The sequence below is a fragment of the Cryptotermes secundus genome, unplaced genomic scaffold (genome assembly GCF_002891405.2).
Source record: "Cryptotermes secundus unplaced genomic scaffold, Csec_1.0 scaffold816, whole genome shotgun sequence".
Classification (NCBI taxonomy): domain Eukaryota; kingdom Metazoa; phylum Arthropoda; class Insecta; order Blattodea; family Kalotermitidae; genus Cryptotermes; species Cryptotermes secundus.
The window spans coordinates 114482-130888 of record NW_019724601.1 but is presented as its reverse complement, the minus strand read 5'-3'; the positions used below and the strand labels follow the sequence as shown (position 1 = coordinate 130888).

General features: G+C 38.2%; 1 protein-coding gene across 4 annotated transcripts in view; it reads left to right on the top strand.

Annotated features, from left to right (window-relative positions):
- Positions 1 to 16407, top strand: part of LOC111862442 (tyrosine-protein phosphatase Lar) — an 805060-nt gene that overhangs the window by 773339 nt on the left and 15314 nt on the right. For all 4 annotated transcript variants that reach the window (XM_023847834.2, XM_023847833.2, XM_033750665.1 and 1 more), the window contains 9 exons: positions 5503 to 5535; positions 6556 to 6695; positions 7458 to 7660; positions 8168 to 8337; positions 9538 to 9809; positions 10080 to 10298; positions 10652 to 10933; positions 12963 to 13179; positions 14706 to 14881. In XM_023847834.2, the coding sequence (XP_023703602.1) occupies positions 5503 to 5535; positions 6556 to 6695; positions 7458 to 7660; positions 8168 to 8337; positions 9538 to 9809; positions 10080 to 10298; positions 10652 to 10933; positions 12963 to 13179; positions 14706 to 14881 (1712 nt within the window). The remainder of the gene's footprint in view (positions 1 to 5502; positions 5536 to 6555; positions 6696 to 7457; positions 7661 to 8167; positions 8338 to 9537; positions 9810 to 10079; positions 10299 to 10651; positions 10934 to 12962; positions 13180 to 14705; positions 14882 to 16407) is intronic.

Genomic DNA, 16407 nt, shown 5'->3' with positions numbered 1-16407 from the left:
TAAACTGCGATGTTCGTCAAAACAGGTAACATGACTTGAGCTCAAAAAGCAACCAATATGGTGTGTCATGGTTGTAAACAATGTAAGAGTTATGATGAAAACAAAGTAACGATGGCAATTACTAATGCTTATAATAAACACTTTTTCACTTTGCACTGCAATGTATGAGAAATCATTAGTAATGTTTTAGAAAGTCCAGAAGTTTGCATATACACTTCTTTTAACAGTTTACTCGTGTTGTGAGTTATACACACACACAAAAGAGAAAGAGAACACTCCAGTACAGTCTATTTTAAAAGTCTGAAACATATTTTATGTTGGTGCAATGATATAGTTTGATTAATTAAATAGAGTAAAATTGCACATTTTGATTAATACCTTTCAGACTTCCAAAACAGACTGTATTTACCCTTCTGTGCACCATTGTATGTAGTTGTGTCTGTAGATTGTCTACACATTTTACATTTATAAAGCACCAAAATAGGCTTATGTGTTACTTTGTTGTGTCCAGTTATTTGTATACTGCTACCACTACCACTACCACTACTACTACTACTACTACTACTACTACTACTACTACTACTACTACTACTACTACTACTACTGCTACTACTACTACTCTATTAATTTGCACATGGATCACATTTGAATACCAATACACGTTCGGGACATGTTCACTTGGCGTGCTTTCAACCTCTGATGCCATCATGGATTGGAAAGAGTATCTTTTTCTCTCTCTGTCATTTGTTATTACTACTTCTTGTGCATGTCGGACGTTCACATGTCTGCTCCACTTCAAGGGAATGGCCTATCTGCTCTGGAATGGCAGTGACCTTCTGCAGTTGGACAAACACTTAAGCAGACAGTATTGCTCTATACAGATTCTTCTGCTCAACATTACATGGGGAAAGTGTAATGCAAGTATTATGTTTTTGGACTTTATCCATCGTCCTGTTTATTTTTCAAAATGCCACATTTCATAGACTGGATTCTGTCCCCGTCCGCTGGTAAAACCTACTCTCTGGACCAGAGATAGGGACTAGCTCTATCTATTGGACCCAACTGAGTAGGTTTTACCTGAGGACGGGGGACAGAATCCAGTCTCCGAAACGTTGTGTTTTGAAAAATAAACAGGGCTTTTTATAGAAAATAGACAGGATGATGGATAATGCCCAAAAACAGAATACTTGTAGCAGTGTACCATCGTCACAAACTTTAGAGCTTGTTTGGAAAGAGTAATGTTTTATTAACCCTTTCCATTTGCTTACACGAAAACTGCTCTGCATTTAATGTTGTCTATGACAGTCAGTGAAAGTATGTCACTGTTACATCTTACCCCTTTAAAGCACAGTGGTTACCATATGTACCACCTGCTTTAACATTAAAATAAATTTGCGCTTTGTCTGCAGAGTGTTTTCATATGTTTCATGTGATTCTCAGAATAAACCATATTTGTTACCCCAAACAGCATTAACTTGTTGGTCTTCATAATGGAGATGTAGCACATTTTGTTTGAAGTGAGAAGTGATTTACTCAGTATTATTTAGAAGAAATTCATCCTTCAGAATGTTAATGGCTAAATGTGTTTGTGACTTTTCTGCAGTGGCAATTGTACTCTCTTACATGGACACTGAAATACACAAAAACAGAAAATTTTTGTTTTTTAGTAAAGCTCAGCATGGAAAGGGTTACAGTGCTTAAACTAAAATGTAACTAGCTGTAAATGCAGCTATCAAAGGTTTAAAATTATTATTTTGTATTTTTCTGGTATTTGAGTTTGTTAAAACCACTGTGTTTAAGAAATTGTTCTAGTTCCATCCTCAGGTGAGCAGTGTATGAAAGAAAACTTATTCTTTTGGGCCATTTGGTAGGGCTGCTTTCAAGGCATGGACTGTTCATTTATAGCACCATCCATAGTATGAGGTTAGATGTACTGAGAGGCACAACAGAATAGGTTGTCTCTTGTATCTGTTCATCTGAAGACAAAAATAACAAAATTTTTAATGAACTGAGCTGATGGACAAAAGTCCGTATAAAATAATCTTAAATAATGTTTCACATCATGATCAGAACGCGGTCATTGCATTCTGTTGCGGCTGTCATAGTTTTTATGTGTCGTATGTATCACTAGTTCAGTCTATCTGTATACTCATGAGATAGAAACAAAATATTGACGTGCATGGAAGTACAGTGAGTAGGTGTACAGTGGAGTGGTCTCCCCAAAAGAAAAGAAGTTACCTAATGATGGCCCATATGGCCAAAACATGTTGTAAAATTGGAAGAAATATATGACAAGACATTTTAGAAAATTTGCTAGTCATTTTTAATGTATAGAATACGCTTTTAATATCCTATTGACATGTAAAGATTTTAACAACATCAAAGCATATTGAAATACATTTTTAACATGAAACATATTCCTAACGTCTTTTAAATCGTTGCTTTATTGACGGATACTTGGATAATAAACACGGAGATAAGAGTTGTTAGCCTGTCCTCCATTCTGTCATCCTAGCCTGCCTGCTGGGACCCTCTGCCAAATGTTAGCGTAGAATGAGTAATCCAGCCAATAGGAAGGACAGAGTAAGGGGATTGCATGGAGGGAGGATAAAAAGAGTGGGAACAATCTGTGAGAATTCTTCAGCAGTTTCCTCTATGGCATGAAGTCCTTCAAAATTTCAACAGGGATTTGTTCCTTTCATTGCCATCCAGATGATAAAATCCATTTTGGAAACAACAGTTATGCACACCCAACATCTTTGCATATGATAACAAATTCATCAAAACATCTAAACCCAGTAACATGTGAAGTTCACATTCAGTGAAATCATCATCTTACAATGTCGCTGAAGGGATATAATGCATAAGTTGGTCACCATGAAGCAAGTACAGTGTGATCATATATGATGTTTTTATTTGTAGCAGTTCCCCATTGAATTTTCAAGAGGACATATGTTAGTATTGTGAGCAGACACCTTTTCCTCAAATTCATTCTGTGATCTTTTTTTAATAATGTACCACATTGAAAGCACTCAAAATTCTTGCTTTTTAAGCTTATTCAGTTATTGGGTTAAATTTTGTTTCAACTGCATTTTTATATCGAGCCATATGAGATCATATGATGATTGTGATGGTGATGATTAGATAAGAACTTGGAAGCAGGTGGTCATGCTTATACAGTCATCTGGAGAGATCGGAATATATATATATCATTGTCTCAGCAAAATAATTTGATATCTTTCTGATTAAGGTCTTTTCATTGCTTAAGTGTACTACAACAGTAATTCTTATCGTGTTTGGTGGTGTGTACTCAGAATATGTAATTTTTCTTTCTTGGTTTAGCCTTATCATGTATTAAATTTGTTGCAATGTTTCAGCATACATTGCCTTCACCATCTTCAGGGTGAATAAGGTGTAAGGGGGATGCTGCCTGGTATATAAATCTTTATGTTTAAGTAAGGGTGGGTTTGTGGAATGTGATGCTGTCTAGTGGGACAGGTTAAGGAGAATATTTGGTGAAGAAGAAGAGAAGTGAGAGTAGATATTGCCAACAGGACAAATACAAACTGAATAACATCTGAAGAGTATATCTTCTGATATGTGAAACCATGTGATCTGACAGAAATTTTTGACATTCCTCCATAACACTAGTGAGCTCCTACCAGATTACACAGCATCACATCCCAGAAGGGACCAGTGCCAAGATAGAGTGGCTTCAGTTCTGCCCAAAATTTATGTATATATATATCTTACAGATATATATCATCAAAGTATTGTTTGATCAACATTGTGGCTCAAATGATTAGTCGCCCTGTAACAATGAAAATGGAGCTATACCCTACTCTGGTTTTAAATGAGATTATAAATACATGTTTTATTGTTTTCCAAAATTTTGTTAAAGTACAAAGGATTTGAAGTTGTCACAGTAACAGTTATGAAGAGTTCTGTCATCGGTGATATAGTGCCATGTAGTCGTTGAAAGTCGACTGACATTTCAGAGGAAAATGCATGGTACCTGCTTTGTGCTAATTTCTTGCTTGTTTCACTCTTTGACCCTGAAAATGGAGGTGACAGGTTCCTCCAAAACGTTGGTTGACTTTCAGTACACTTCATATTGTTACATCTCAGGAGACATAACTCTTCTTTACAATTTTGTTTTAACAAAACCCTTTATATACTCTTCATGGTCTCTGCTATGAGAACTTGAAATGTAAGTAAAATCTGGTATCTCACCTCTTTAAGTCCAAACTTTCATCATAACCACATGGCCCCTTTCAGTTAGATAGCACCACAACTGACACCCCTACTCTCATTTGCATTGTAAGTCCTGTATTTCAGGTTGCCTCACTTACTTGGAAGATGGTGACTGTAAGGTACACCCCAAAACAAAGGAACAACTTCAACACTCAGTGCAACTAAATCCTGTTAGCTTTAAATTACACATAAACAGTAGAAAGTGTTTTATGTTTTCATTTATAGGTTTACACTGGATAAAAAGTTAATTGACATGTTATTTACTGTTGTAAATATTATGTGAAATGTTAGCATCCATCATTACTTTTATTTTTTGAAATATAGTGAAAGCCAACAATTTTGATGTTGTTAATAACTGTTTGATTGGGTCAGTATTCCCTTGAAGTTGGATTTGCTAGTCTGTTCGTCATGCTGGTGTGCGTGTGTTTCTGATATTTTATAGCAGGTGAGGGATTTTCTTTTTGTAAATATGGCTGCGTGTGTGTGCGAGTGTGAGAATTAACTTGCTTCTAGAATTTGTTTTTCTTCTGTTTTGGTTTCATTATTTTACTTGAATTCATACTCTCCAGATTATTTCATATGATCAAATTTCCTAGTACCAATTTTAGGCTTTCAGAGTGATTCACTGTTTATGTTGTTTCAACTGTTGAGTTTGGACAGTTCAAAGACTGAACATCAGAAAATTTCCTGTTGTTATTTATATTTTATTAAAAAAATTTATTTTGTGCAGTTATTACCATTTCTGATTCTTATATTTGGTCTGTACTCGTTAATTTATTTTTGTCCATCATTTATGTGAACCCATTTTGATTTCACTCTCCTGCTCAGCTCCTGCGCTTATTTTTAGAATCCTACTATTTGTAGCTCTTTATCTGTGCAGTATATAACTTGTGCATGCTAGTCACAACTTTTTCCTTCACTAAACTTTTATATAAAAAATATTTTTTACTTTGTTTTTTGATAAAAAGAACCCCTCTGAACAAAGAGGGAAACAAATGCTGCCACACACCTGATGCCTCTTTTTGTAGTAGACAAAACAACAACAGCAACAACTGTTACCATCACAGCCACAACAAAATATTTTGCCGGTGACAAGAGAGGGGAAAAACATTTTCACACAAAAAAAAAAAGAACGTTTTTGTCTGAGAAAACAGAACAGTTTTTGATATGTAGAAAGGAACAAATGCTTTTCTCACTTACAATACAATTTTTTTCCACTTTTTTCCCCCTGACTATCTGTTGCTACAGCCGGTCGCTCTACCGATCGCACTACCAAACTCAGTGAGTATGCCACTAACACATCTTCATTGTGTGGATCTTAGATTAAATATTTTGTGTGCTGTAGAGCTTTTAGAAAGCATTTGAAATATATATATATATACTTTTTCTGTCGTAGAATTTTTGGCACTTTTTTGTGTGTGATACTGGCTTTTTTCAGATATGAACTTTTTTGTTTTCATTTTTTAACTCGCACTTTCTTCTCTTCTTCAGTTCTGTTCACAAAAGTAGTTGTAGTCGTGCCATCTCATTATGACATTAAGGTATGTTCTTCAGCTTCTTTGTTCACAGATCTTTGTTCACAGTGGTTAAATAAGTGAATGGTTTGTTGTAAATGTGTTGGTATTCAAATGTTTACACAAATAATTATATATATATAAAGAAACTACAAGGAAGCGATTTAATGTTTCAGTATTTATGGGTATTTGAAATCTTTATCATGAACTTCTGTAATAAATTTTAAATGAATGAAAACTCTTTTGGCAAAGCAGCAGCTGAGACAGTTACAAGACTCTCTTATATTTCATGTAATGATGTTTCTTATTGGACATTCCCCCCAAAGCAAGGACTGGAACAAAGGTATTGTAAATAAGCAAAAGAGCAGGTGATGTTTTGTAGTGTGCTTTTAAGTTTTGATGTGTTTAAAGGATGATGTGTGCTAGAAATAGAACATCTTTCTGTGGGGAAGATTAGAAATAGAACATCTTTCTATGGGGAAGATAAACTTCCAGGTTTTATAATAAGGGAAACACAAGTAAATTTATATAAATTGTTGCAGAGCAGTTTTGAATCAAATATGGCATGTATTTATTTGTAAATTAATTTAAAATATAAATTAATCAAAATATATTAAAATCTAAAATAAATTTTATCTTTGTTCAGAAGTAGATGTTCTTGACAGCTATTTTGATGCATAAACAATAAGAGTACATAGAATGAGTGTGTGTATGTGTGATAATTCTATTCTCTGTTTTGGCCTTTTTCCATATCGATATGTGAGCCTTTTATGGTGGTTGTTTCCAGTCCCAGGTGACCCCCAGGATGTGCGAGCAACATTCATCAACTCAACTGCAATCCGTGTTCAGTGGCGACCTCCTTTGGAAAAGGATCGTAATGGCATCATCCGTGGTTATCACATCCATGTACAGGAAACAAAAGAGGAGGTTTGTAAGACTGCAAGTTTCACATTGTTAATTATTCTTTACAAAGCAAAGATAGATTAGCTTATATGGATATCATATCTTTGTGCTTGAATGTATGGACTTAGTATCAGCACCTAAACAGATTTTCTTAAAATTCATTGTGTGAAATTTTCTCTAAAAGTTGTCAGACAGTTACAGTTTGAGCCATGCCAGTTCATTAAAAAAGGTAAACAGACCATGGAGGCCCATAGGGTTGTGAGACGTCAAAGCTCCCACATTTTCTAGGCAGTTGACTTAGCCCCAACGAAGTTTGCAGGCCAGAACCCTGAGGCTACTGGGTCAATGCTTGTTTGGTAGCCCTGCCCCCCCCTTCTCCTCTCCTCTCTATTGATTTCCCATGTAGCTCACTCTCCCTCCCTTCCTGCTCTTATATAGCTGGGTGTTTTCAAATGGTGGCTCAGTCTGCAGCCACCTGCTCACGCTTGTTCCTCCCTCATGGATTTTTTACCCTGAAGATGGAGGCGATACCTTCCTCCAAAACGTCGATTCACACAAAATCTATATGACACCACATCCCAGAATATGGCATTCTTGAGCAAAGAGCAGGATTTAAGGTCAAATTAAACGTAAACAAAAAACAACATGTTAACACAATGTGTCCGTTTATGTAGAGAATGCAGACTTACAATCTCTAAAGCATGGCTTCAGCTGTAAGGTGCATGATGATGATGATGATGATGATCGTAACAACAGCAACAACAGCATACTGGTTTGTGTCTGTAGGGACAAGGTCTTCTCAACGACCCAATGAGGTTCGATGTTCTTGACGGGAGTGCGCAGGAGCTCAATGTAACTGGGTTGCAACCGGACACCAAGTATTCAGTGCAGGTGGCAGCCCTCACCAGGAAGGGTGACGGTGACCGCAGTCCACCAGTCACTGTCAAAACACCAGGCGGTGTACCAAACAGACCAACCGTAAACCTGAAGTAAGTGTGCAACTGTTTTGTGTGCCACGAAGGAACGCAACAAACTGTGCAGAGAAATTGTCATTTGGAAAGTACAATCTTCTGGGGATGTAACGCCATGTAGTCTGATAGAACTTCACTGGCATTTCAGAGGGGGATACTCTACTCACTTTGACCCTGAAGATGGAAGCGGCAGATTCCTTCAAAATGCTGGTATCCTACTGCAAGACCTCACAGTGACCCAACCTAGAAGACTGCAATATGAGCAACCATTGCATGTGAAAACTGAAAGACTCCTCTAAATTGTATTAATATTTCATGAATGAGTAAACATCTTCCAGACTACAAAATGTCACATGCCAGGATATAAATTATACTCTCTCAATATTTGTAATTATGTTTCTTTCTAACATTGGCTGCAGTTGTGCATGGGAACCAGGTAGCTGCTGCTACATATGTCACATCACAGTACAAACAGAGGCACTAAATTATTTTATGGGTGCTAAATGTGAACCAATCGTATTGCAGAGTGCTGGAACGTGAACCAACAGTTAGTATAGAGCTGGAATGGGGACGACCGACCCAGACGTATGGAGAGCTTCTAGGGTACAGGCTTCGCTATGGTGTTAAGGATCAAGTGTTAATAGAACAGATGTTCAAAGGAACCATGGTCCATTCCCATAAGATCAATGATCTTGGTAAGCTGAACTGGTATTCATCAAAAATCTTAAGTATTTTTGTCATCTCCTTGTGTATCGTTGATCTGTAATGACAAACAGATCATTACTCGTGTGTTGATCTGTATTTCACCTTGTATTCATCATAACAAGCTTGTCCTACTGAGTTACGTTTTCGATAATAATGTACACATGCACATATCTGTGATTGCGCAGATAGTGTTGTGACTAAGCTATGGGTGGCACAACCAGGGTTCAGTCCCTTGCTGGGACACAATTTTTCTCTTCAATAGCCCACGTCATAGCTCAAGCGGTTAGTCACTGGCTTCCCACCACGGCAGCCTGGGTTCAATCACTGGTCTGGCCTAGTGGGATTTGTGGAGAAAGTGACACTGGGGCAGGTTTTCTCCGAGTACTTCAGTTTCTCGTACCAATCTTCATTCCACCAAATTCTCCATCATCATAATCACCGAAGGCAGGCTACAGTAGGCCAATCAGTGGCCGCTGTGCCGAGTGGACCCAGTTGTACTCCACCCCCACCCCTCACCCCCCCTCACAAAGCGAATTTAAAAAAGAAAACCTCTTCTGTGCCATTTCCGTTTTGTGCCACCACATCCAAATCAATTCTGGGGCCTACCCAACCTCTTTTCCGGTGGACGCTGAAGGAGTAACTCACTACTTACTTCTGTCTAGTGCAGAAGTTAAGCATGTATGGAATTATACCTCCATTCCCCACATAATCTCCATGGCAAGGTGCTTAATTAAGCACAACATTACCTGTACTTGCTTCCATCCTTTATATGTCCTTTGCACAAGGAACATTAAATGCATAGTAGGGAATTTATGAGTTCATGCCTCTCAATTCGTGTTTTAACTTACAAATCACTTCACAGCTGACTGAAGTTTGTTGTGGGGAAATGGGTTTCCTGCATAGTAAGTTGTCAGAAATTTCTTTCACTGTTAGGAGTTTATCTCTGATCATCCGGTCTGTACACAGCCACTTTACTTAATGAGCTGTCCCGAGTCTAACATTGTTGTGTAGAGACTTCTGTCTTCTGGGAAATGACACCATGTAGTTTGGTAGATAGATACAGATGTTCCAGAGAGCCTTGCTTATACGTGTCTATACAACTACACTTTGCATGCCAGAAGACACTAATTTTCAAACCCGCTACTGTAAGAACCTTAAATCTAATATTTGTTTGCTTGTTTACATTGTAGAGCGAGGGGTTGAGTATGAATTTCGAGTGGCAGGTCAGAATCACATTGGATTTGGCCAGGAAACCATCAAGTACCTGCTGACACCTGAAGGACCTCCAAGTGGGCCTCCTACTAACATCACACATCACTTCCAGACACCTGATGTTGTGTCTGTCACGTGGGACGTTCCTCTCGTGGAGCATCGAAATGGTCAGATTACACACTACGACATTGAATTCCACAAGAAGGTGGACCACACAACTGTCACAGACCGAAATACCACCCAAATGAAGGTAAAGCAAGCTCTGGGGTAGCATGCATGGGGAGGGAAGTGTATACTCAAGTTTTGATAGGAAAATAAAGAGGAAAGAGACCAATAGGAAAACCTAATTATATATGAAAGTTTTATATTAAAATTGATCTTATATAAATAGAATGGATTGGATTCTTCTTGCTGAGGATAGGGATTAGTGACAGGTGGCAGTGAACCTTTGGGATTCACAAATTGTTAGGAATTTCATGAGTGGTTCAGAAACTCTTTTGACTGTACATGTATGTTTCAGGCTGTGTTCACAAATCTGGAAGAAAACACAGACTATGTGTTTCGTGTAAGAGCGCACACAAGTCAAGGTGCAGGCCCCTACAGTGAGAAGATCACAGTGCACACAGAGAGGGACATTGTGCGCGCACCTATGAGCGTCCAGGCTGTTGCAACATCTGATCAGAGTGTTGAGGTGTGGTGGGAACCAGTACCCAGCAGAAGCAAAGTTGTTGGTTACAAGGTGATTATATATTAGTACGTAATATTGAAAATCTGATTAAGGTACAGCTTGAAATATCGCACCCTTTAACTCTCTTTTGCTTACTCCTGTTAAATAGTTAAATTGATAAGACTTCTACTAATTAGTTATGAATAAAAAATTTCATTAGAAAGAGTAAGATTAAAGATTGATGGTTGAACATTAATTATGTAGTTAAGGAAGTATTTTATAGTGTGTTTTTCTCAGATGTCCCAGTGTGTATTTCTACAAAATTACCAGCTGATGCAGGTAAGTAGGAACCAGAATTCATATTATGAATCTTCTAGGTGATGTTGAGGCCTTGCAAAACCTGACTCACATGTTCAATATTTCAGATTTTCTACACTATGACTGCAGTGGAAGATCTTGATGAATGGCAGCAGAAGATTGTGAGTGTTACTGAATCAGCCGATCTGGTCAACCTGGAGAAATATGCTCAATATGCTATTGCAGTTGCTGCACGGACAAAAACAGGCCTTGGGCGTCTCTCTGAGAAAGTCACTGTTAAAGTGAAACCTGAGGATGTGCCCCTGAATCTTCGAGCCCATGACGTAAACACTCACAGTATGACTCTCTCATGGTCCCCACCAATTAGATTGAATCCCATCAACTATAAGGTGTGTTATATCTCCATTACAAAGTTTTCTGAAATATTACTTTATTTAACCATTAGCACACTACATACCAATTAGATTTGCCTGAGGTAGTTGCATTAAAATTGTCACATCCAAAGAGATCAGCTCATTATTATTCACTGGTTAAGAATTTCTCTGAGTAGGCAGCATCAAAAATGACATACTGATATTCAGAGGAATTAACAGGCTTTCACATGTACTATGCCTGCTCTTGTTTGAAGGTCATTTGAGGAAATGGTCATGTTTTTTCAGTGCTATTGCATTTACCCCAAAGCAGCCTTGGCATTTCTGGCAGGGTATGGTAATCAGAGGGTTAACAGTGCTGTCGGTTAAAAGCATTTTTGTCCTTGTGATTAATGAAGAGTCATACCATGGGGGGGTGTGTATAGTGTCAGGTTATAGGATGATTCATGAATTGGAGAGGATGTTGAAGGAAGCAGTTAATGGCTTCATTTGAGTTACTGTTCTGGCATTTGTATGGAAGTAGTAAAGGGAACCATGAGAAACTCAGTGAGCATGGCCGGGATCTGGGACCTCCAAATTATGAAACAAGAACCTTAATCATTCATCCTGGCATTGGTTTATGTTAACATATTAACATGCTTGCTGCTGTAATTATGTGTCATGATGCTAATTAGGTCTTCTTAGTTTCCTGTAGATTTAGTGATCTGTTAGTGATTATATTATTGCATGAAATGAGGGTAACTATATCCAGGAGACTCACAGATAATGAATCTTTTCTTATCCTCACCATCTAAGGGCATAAATAGGAGCCATTTTAAAAAAATGCAGTTTTATATAAAAAAAAATAAGAACTGTAGTGAAGAGCAAAGTCTCGCTAAACAGTTTTCAGCATTGTGTTTCACAAGTGTCAAGTACTTGTAACTTCAAAGCTAATATTGAAGAGTATAGTATTCTGCATTGTAACACCATGTAACTTGCAGAGAGCTCCACTTGCTGCATGCTTATTCTGGTTCCTTGCCTTCATCTAAAAAGACGGGGGCAATATGTTCATCTCAAACATCAAGCTCTCACAAAACTATGTGGCATTACAACCCAGTGCCATGTGAACCCCAACTCCAATTTAGCTAATATTTATTGTTGATGTAATTTTTCATATGTAAGTAAGGAATTCCTGACATATCCTTCTATATATATAAAAGTTCTTTTAAATATGAGATCTGTGATTGTTATTACACAATTTTAGGTTATAATTACAACGAACTGTCGAACATTAACTTGTTATGTGAACATAAGTTACATGGTAAGTCACAAAGGAGATAGAAGTCTTTTGTTTCAGTGTATGGTGTCTATTCTGTGAGTATTACTAATATTCTGATGTTCATATTTGAATAGTAATATACTGTATAAAGGTAATGGTTTATGAATGGCTGTTTATGTGTGTTATTCATGGGAAATGATATAAGCACTGAATTCAAACACATCAGTGAATAACATGTATGACTGGAAAGGAATACAGGAAAAAAATGGAAGAAGTTAATATAACAAATGATGAGACATTCTGTTGAATTCTCAATTGATATTGCGCTAATACAGATGCATATTCTCCCCATATATCACAATAAGAAATTGTCCTGCATGAATTACATGATGACATATATCAGTGCATTTGTATATGTGTGGACTTAATGCCAGAGAGATTTACTGTTTTCACAGCAGTGAGTATTAAGATTATGTTCTTCTGGGATGTGACACCATGTTGTCTGGTAGATAGATATTAGCGTTTCACGAACACCTGCATCGTCTGACAGCAGTCAGAATCACCCGTCAACTGTGGAAGTGGAAATATGGATTCATTCGAAGTGTTAGTACCTGTCTACCAGACTACACGGTGTCATATCCCAGAAGAATGTAATCTGAATACTGGAGATAAGTTCAGTTATTTGCCATTTTCCCTGAACTGCCTTTTTTCTGCAGTTAGTGCAGTTAGTGGCTCTGTAAGCATACAGGTTTCGTTGTAAAGCCAGAGCAATTGTATCTTATCTTCCAGATTTCATTTGATGCACTGAAGGAATTTGTGGACTCACAAGGCATCACACAGAAGCAAAATATTCTCCGTCGCATAATAATGCTGGAACCAACTGTTCTCAGCCACACGATCAATGAACTATCCCCGTTCACAACGTATAATGTGAATGTCAGCGCCATCCCATCAGACCACCAATATCGCCCCCCCACTAAGATAACAGTAACTACACAGATGGCAGGTCAGTGACTTTTGTGTATGCTATATGAACTGGTGTTGGAGCTTTATTCAGTGATCCAAAGTGGAGGTATATCTCTGTGCGTTCTTAACTGTACTAGATGGAATTGAGTAATCCCCATGCTGTTTGCTTTGTGCTGATTTGACTTATTTTCTGACCCTGATTATGGAGGCAGTACCAGACTACACAGCATCACATTTGAGAAGATGCTACTCCTGGTAGTCATCACCATGAGAACCTCAAGTCCAAGAAGTTCATAGCAGTTTTCTTGGTATTTCTTATTTATGGATAACAGGAAGGTTGTCTCTACCTTGTCATCATTATGTGTCTCTTGTTCAGAAGTTGGTACCCTTCTTCTGCTTATGAACAGCGCATTTCCGCTGCTTCAGTTCCTTCCATTTATTGTGCTATCAGTGTTCAGCCCTCCAAATAATATAACAGAGTAAGTACTGCAAGGACTTTCAAAATATTAAAAGCTTTTATTTATGGATTTTTTTCTCTAAGTGTCCATTGTACTGTGTGGTAAAGAAGCTTCCTTGCCCTGGATTGGTAGGGATGGGTGAACCTCTGAGAGTAGGGTTCCATATTGTGCCAGTAATTGAACTGATTGGAATATGAAGATGAGTATATTAAAAAAACTACGTATGCTATAAGGAAAACTGGTGCTGGGAGATGTCACGTCACACCTACAGAACAGTGAACTTATACTGTATCCCAGGAGAAATGAATCTCCCCTAGATGCTAGCATAATACTGGAACTTTCATAATTTTCAATCCAAGTTGTGATTTTTTGTCCAGCTTATTTGGAATCCTGAGTGACTCAGATATTTAACTTGTTCTGTTATGTTGCACATGATCGCACTCTTTCCTGTTACCTCCAAGCACCAAAACCTCAGCATTATCCTATGATATATCCATGTCATATCTCATTGCTATGATACCAAGTTTATGAGTACTTCTCTGTAATTCATCTTCTGAAGTTCCAAGCACATCTTGGGCATCATCAAATGTATAGCATTACTTGGTGTGTTCTGTATGTATGTTAAACTGCATTGGTGATAATGGGCAATCCTGTGTACCATCTTCTTCTATCCTGTATTTGACACATTAATATCACAAATGGTATTCTTCAGGCAGAAAGAATATTATTATGATGTATATCTGTGGGAATATTTCACAGATCTAACCCTTTTGCATACTACAGGTTGATTAAATCAGCTTGGAGTACCTGCATTAAAACCACCACAGCCAAAGAGATCAGTTCATTGTTCATCATCAGTTAGTACAGAATTTCTCTCAATAGATGACATCAGATGTTACATACTGGTCTTTGTAGGAAAGAACAAGTTTTTATAAGTTTTGTACATGTGGTTATTTGAAGGTCATATAAGTATTGTTAATTTTTATATGAAACTACATTTACCCCCAAAGATTTTTGGCCCTTTTAGCAGGTAGTTCTGTGACTGTGCTTGGCAATCAAAGGTTTAAGTTGTCAGGGAATTAATGAAATGTTCTTTGAATATTTTCAGCTCCTCAGCCTATGGTAAAACCGGACTTTTATGGAGTTGTAAAAAGTGCAGAAATTCAAGTGATATTGCCCCAGGCATCAGAGGAATATGGCCCCATCAGTCACTATTACCTTATTGTGGTTCCAGAAGATAAGCTGAATGACCAGAAAAATCCAGATCAGTTTCTTACTGAAGAGGCAAGTTCGGCTGTGTTCGTGATTTATTTAAGGATGTAATCAGTAGTCTGTTGGGGCACACGGTAGCATAGTGGTTGAGGTGCTATGCTACAAGCTGGAAGGTCATGGGTTCAAGTACTGATGAGGTCATTGGATTTTTTCCAGTTGACCTAATCCTTCCAGCCGCACTAGGCCCTGGGGTTTACTCAGCCTCTGACAGAAATGAGTACCAGGAATTAATTAAATAATTTTCCTGGGGAGTAAAGCGCAGCCGGTGCGTAGGGCTGACAACCTTACCACCATCTTTGAGCCGATTGTCTAGATGATGTGGGGCCCTCAACGTCTCATAACTCTATGGGCCTTCACAGCCTGGTACAGGGATAGCTTTACTTTTTTATCAGTAGTCTGTACTGTGTAACTTTGAATGATAAGATGAGTAGTAAATAATGCATTGGGAAGGATTTGGAAAGGAGCAGTTGTGGCTTAATTAGCGGTACAGTACCAGCATTTGCCTGAAGAGACTGAGGGTAAACCGCAGGAACCACAGTCAAGATACCTGTTCCCCAGGCAAAGCATATATAAAATAAAAATACCATGGACTTGAGCACACTGTTTGGTGATACATGTCACGAGCACATTTTCCACACGTTTGGCCCCATCAGTCATTCTGAATTTAAAGAGTATAATGACAGTTATCCTTGGTATGCAAGACATCTGAATAGACTTTAAAGGATTCTGGTGATGGTGTATGCTGTACAGAACTGTTAGGCTTGATTTGGACTCTATCCATCGTCTGGTATGTAGAAGGCCTAGTAGGTCTATCCTGCCCCATCCACCTGAGGATGGAGACAGATCCAGTCTCCGAAACGTGGTTTTTTGTCTTATATATACCAGACGATGGATAGAATCCAAAATAAGCCTAACAGTTCTGTAAAGACATCTGGAGTTTCAATGTCTGCCTGGAGAGAAGCTGTCCTCATGGAGTTCCCACCCCCCACAATTTCCTTCAGGCAAATGTTGGAATAATAGCTTAAAACAGACAGATATCTTATTTCTGCATTCCTTGCAGTTCATCATTATGACAGGGAAATCTGAATTTATATTGTCACGCTTCTGAGTGACTTTCAATGTGGTTTTGGTTTGGAGATTGAATTTATTGACCACTTTTAAGACACGATGTGTGCCTACACTTAATTATAGCGCAGTCACCGACTTCCACACTTTACAAATTGCTAGAGCACGTGCTAAGTCTTTTCCAGCATGCAATGTCTTTACTGTTGCCTGGTAACAGCTTGAACAATGGCTGTTCCTCTTCTTCCATGCTCAAGTCCTCTCTGAATGGCACCTCCCTTCCAACTGAACTGAGCTCTAAACTTCATCCCGCTTGTAGACCCTGAGCATGAATTAACAGAAAACACAGCTCTTCTATTGCTGTGCCTGGCTTTGTTGCCACAGAGATTTGTTTTCTGTGTCATTGCATAGCAATGGCCTTGGTGCTGACCAAAGGAAACACTGCTTCCAACAGTTCCTCTGTTGTTGCCTGTTGA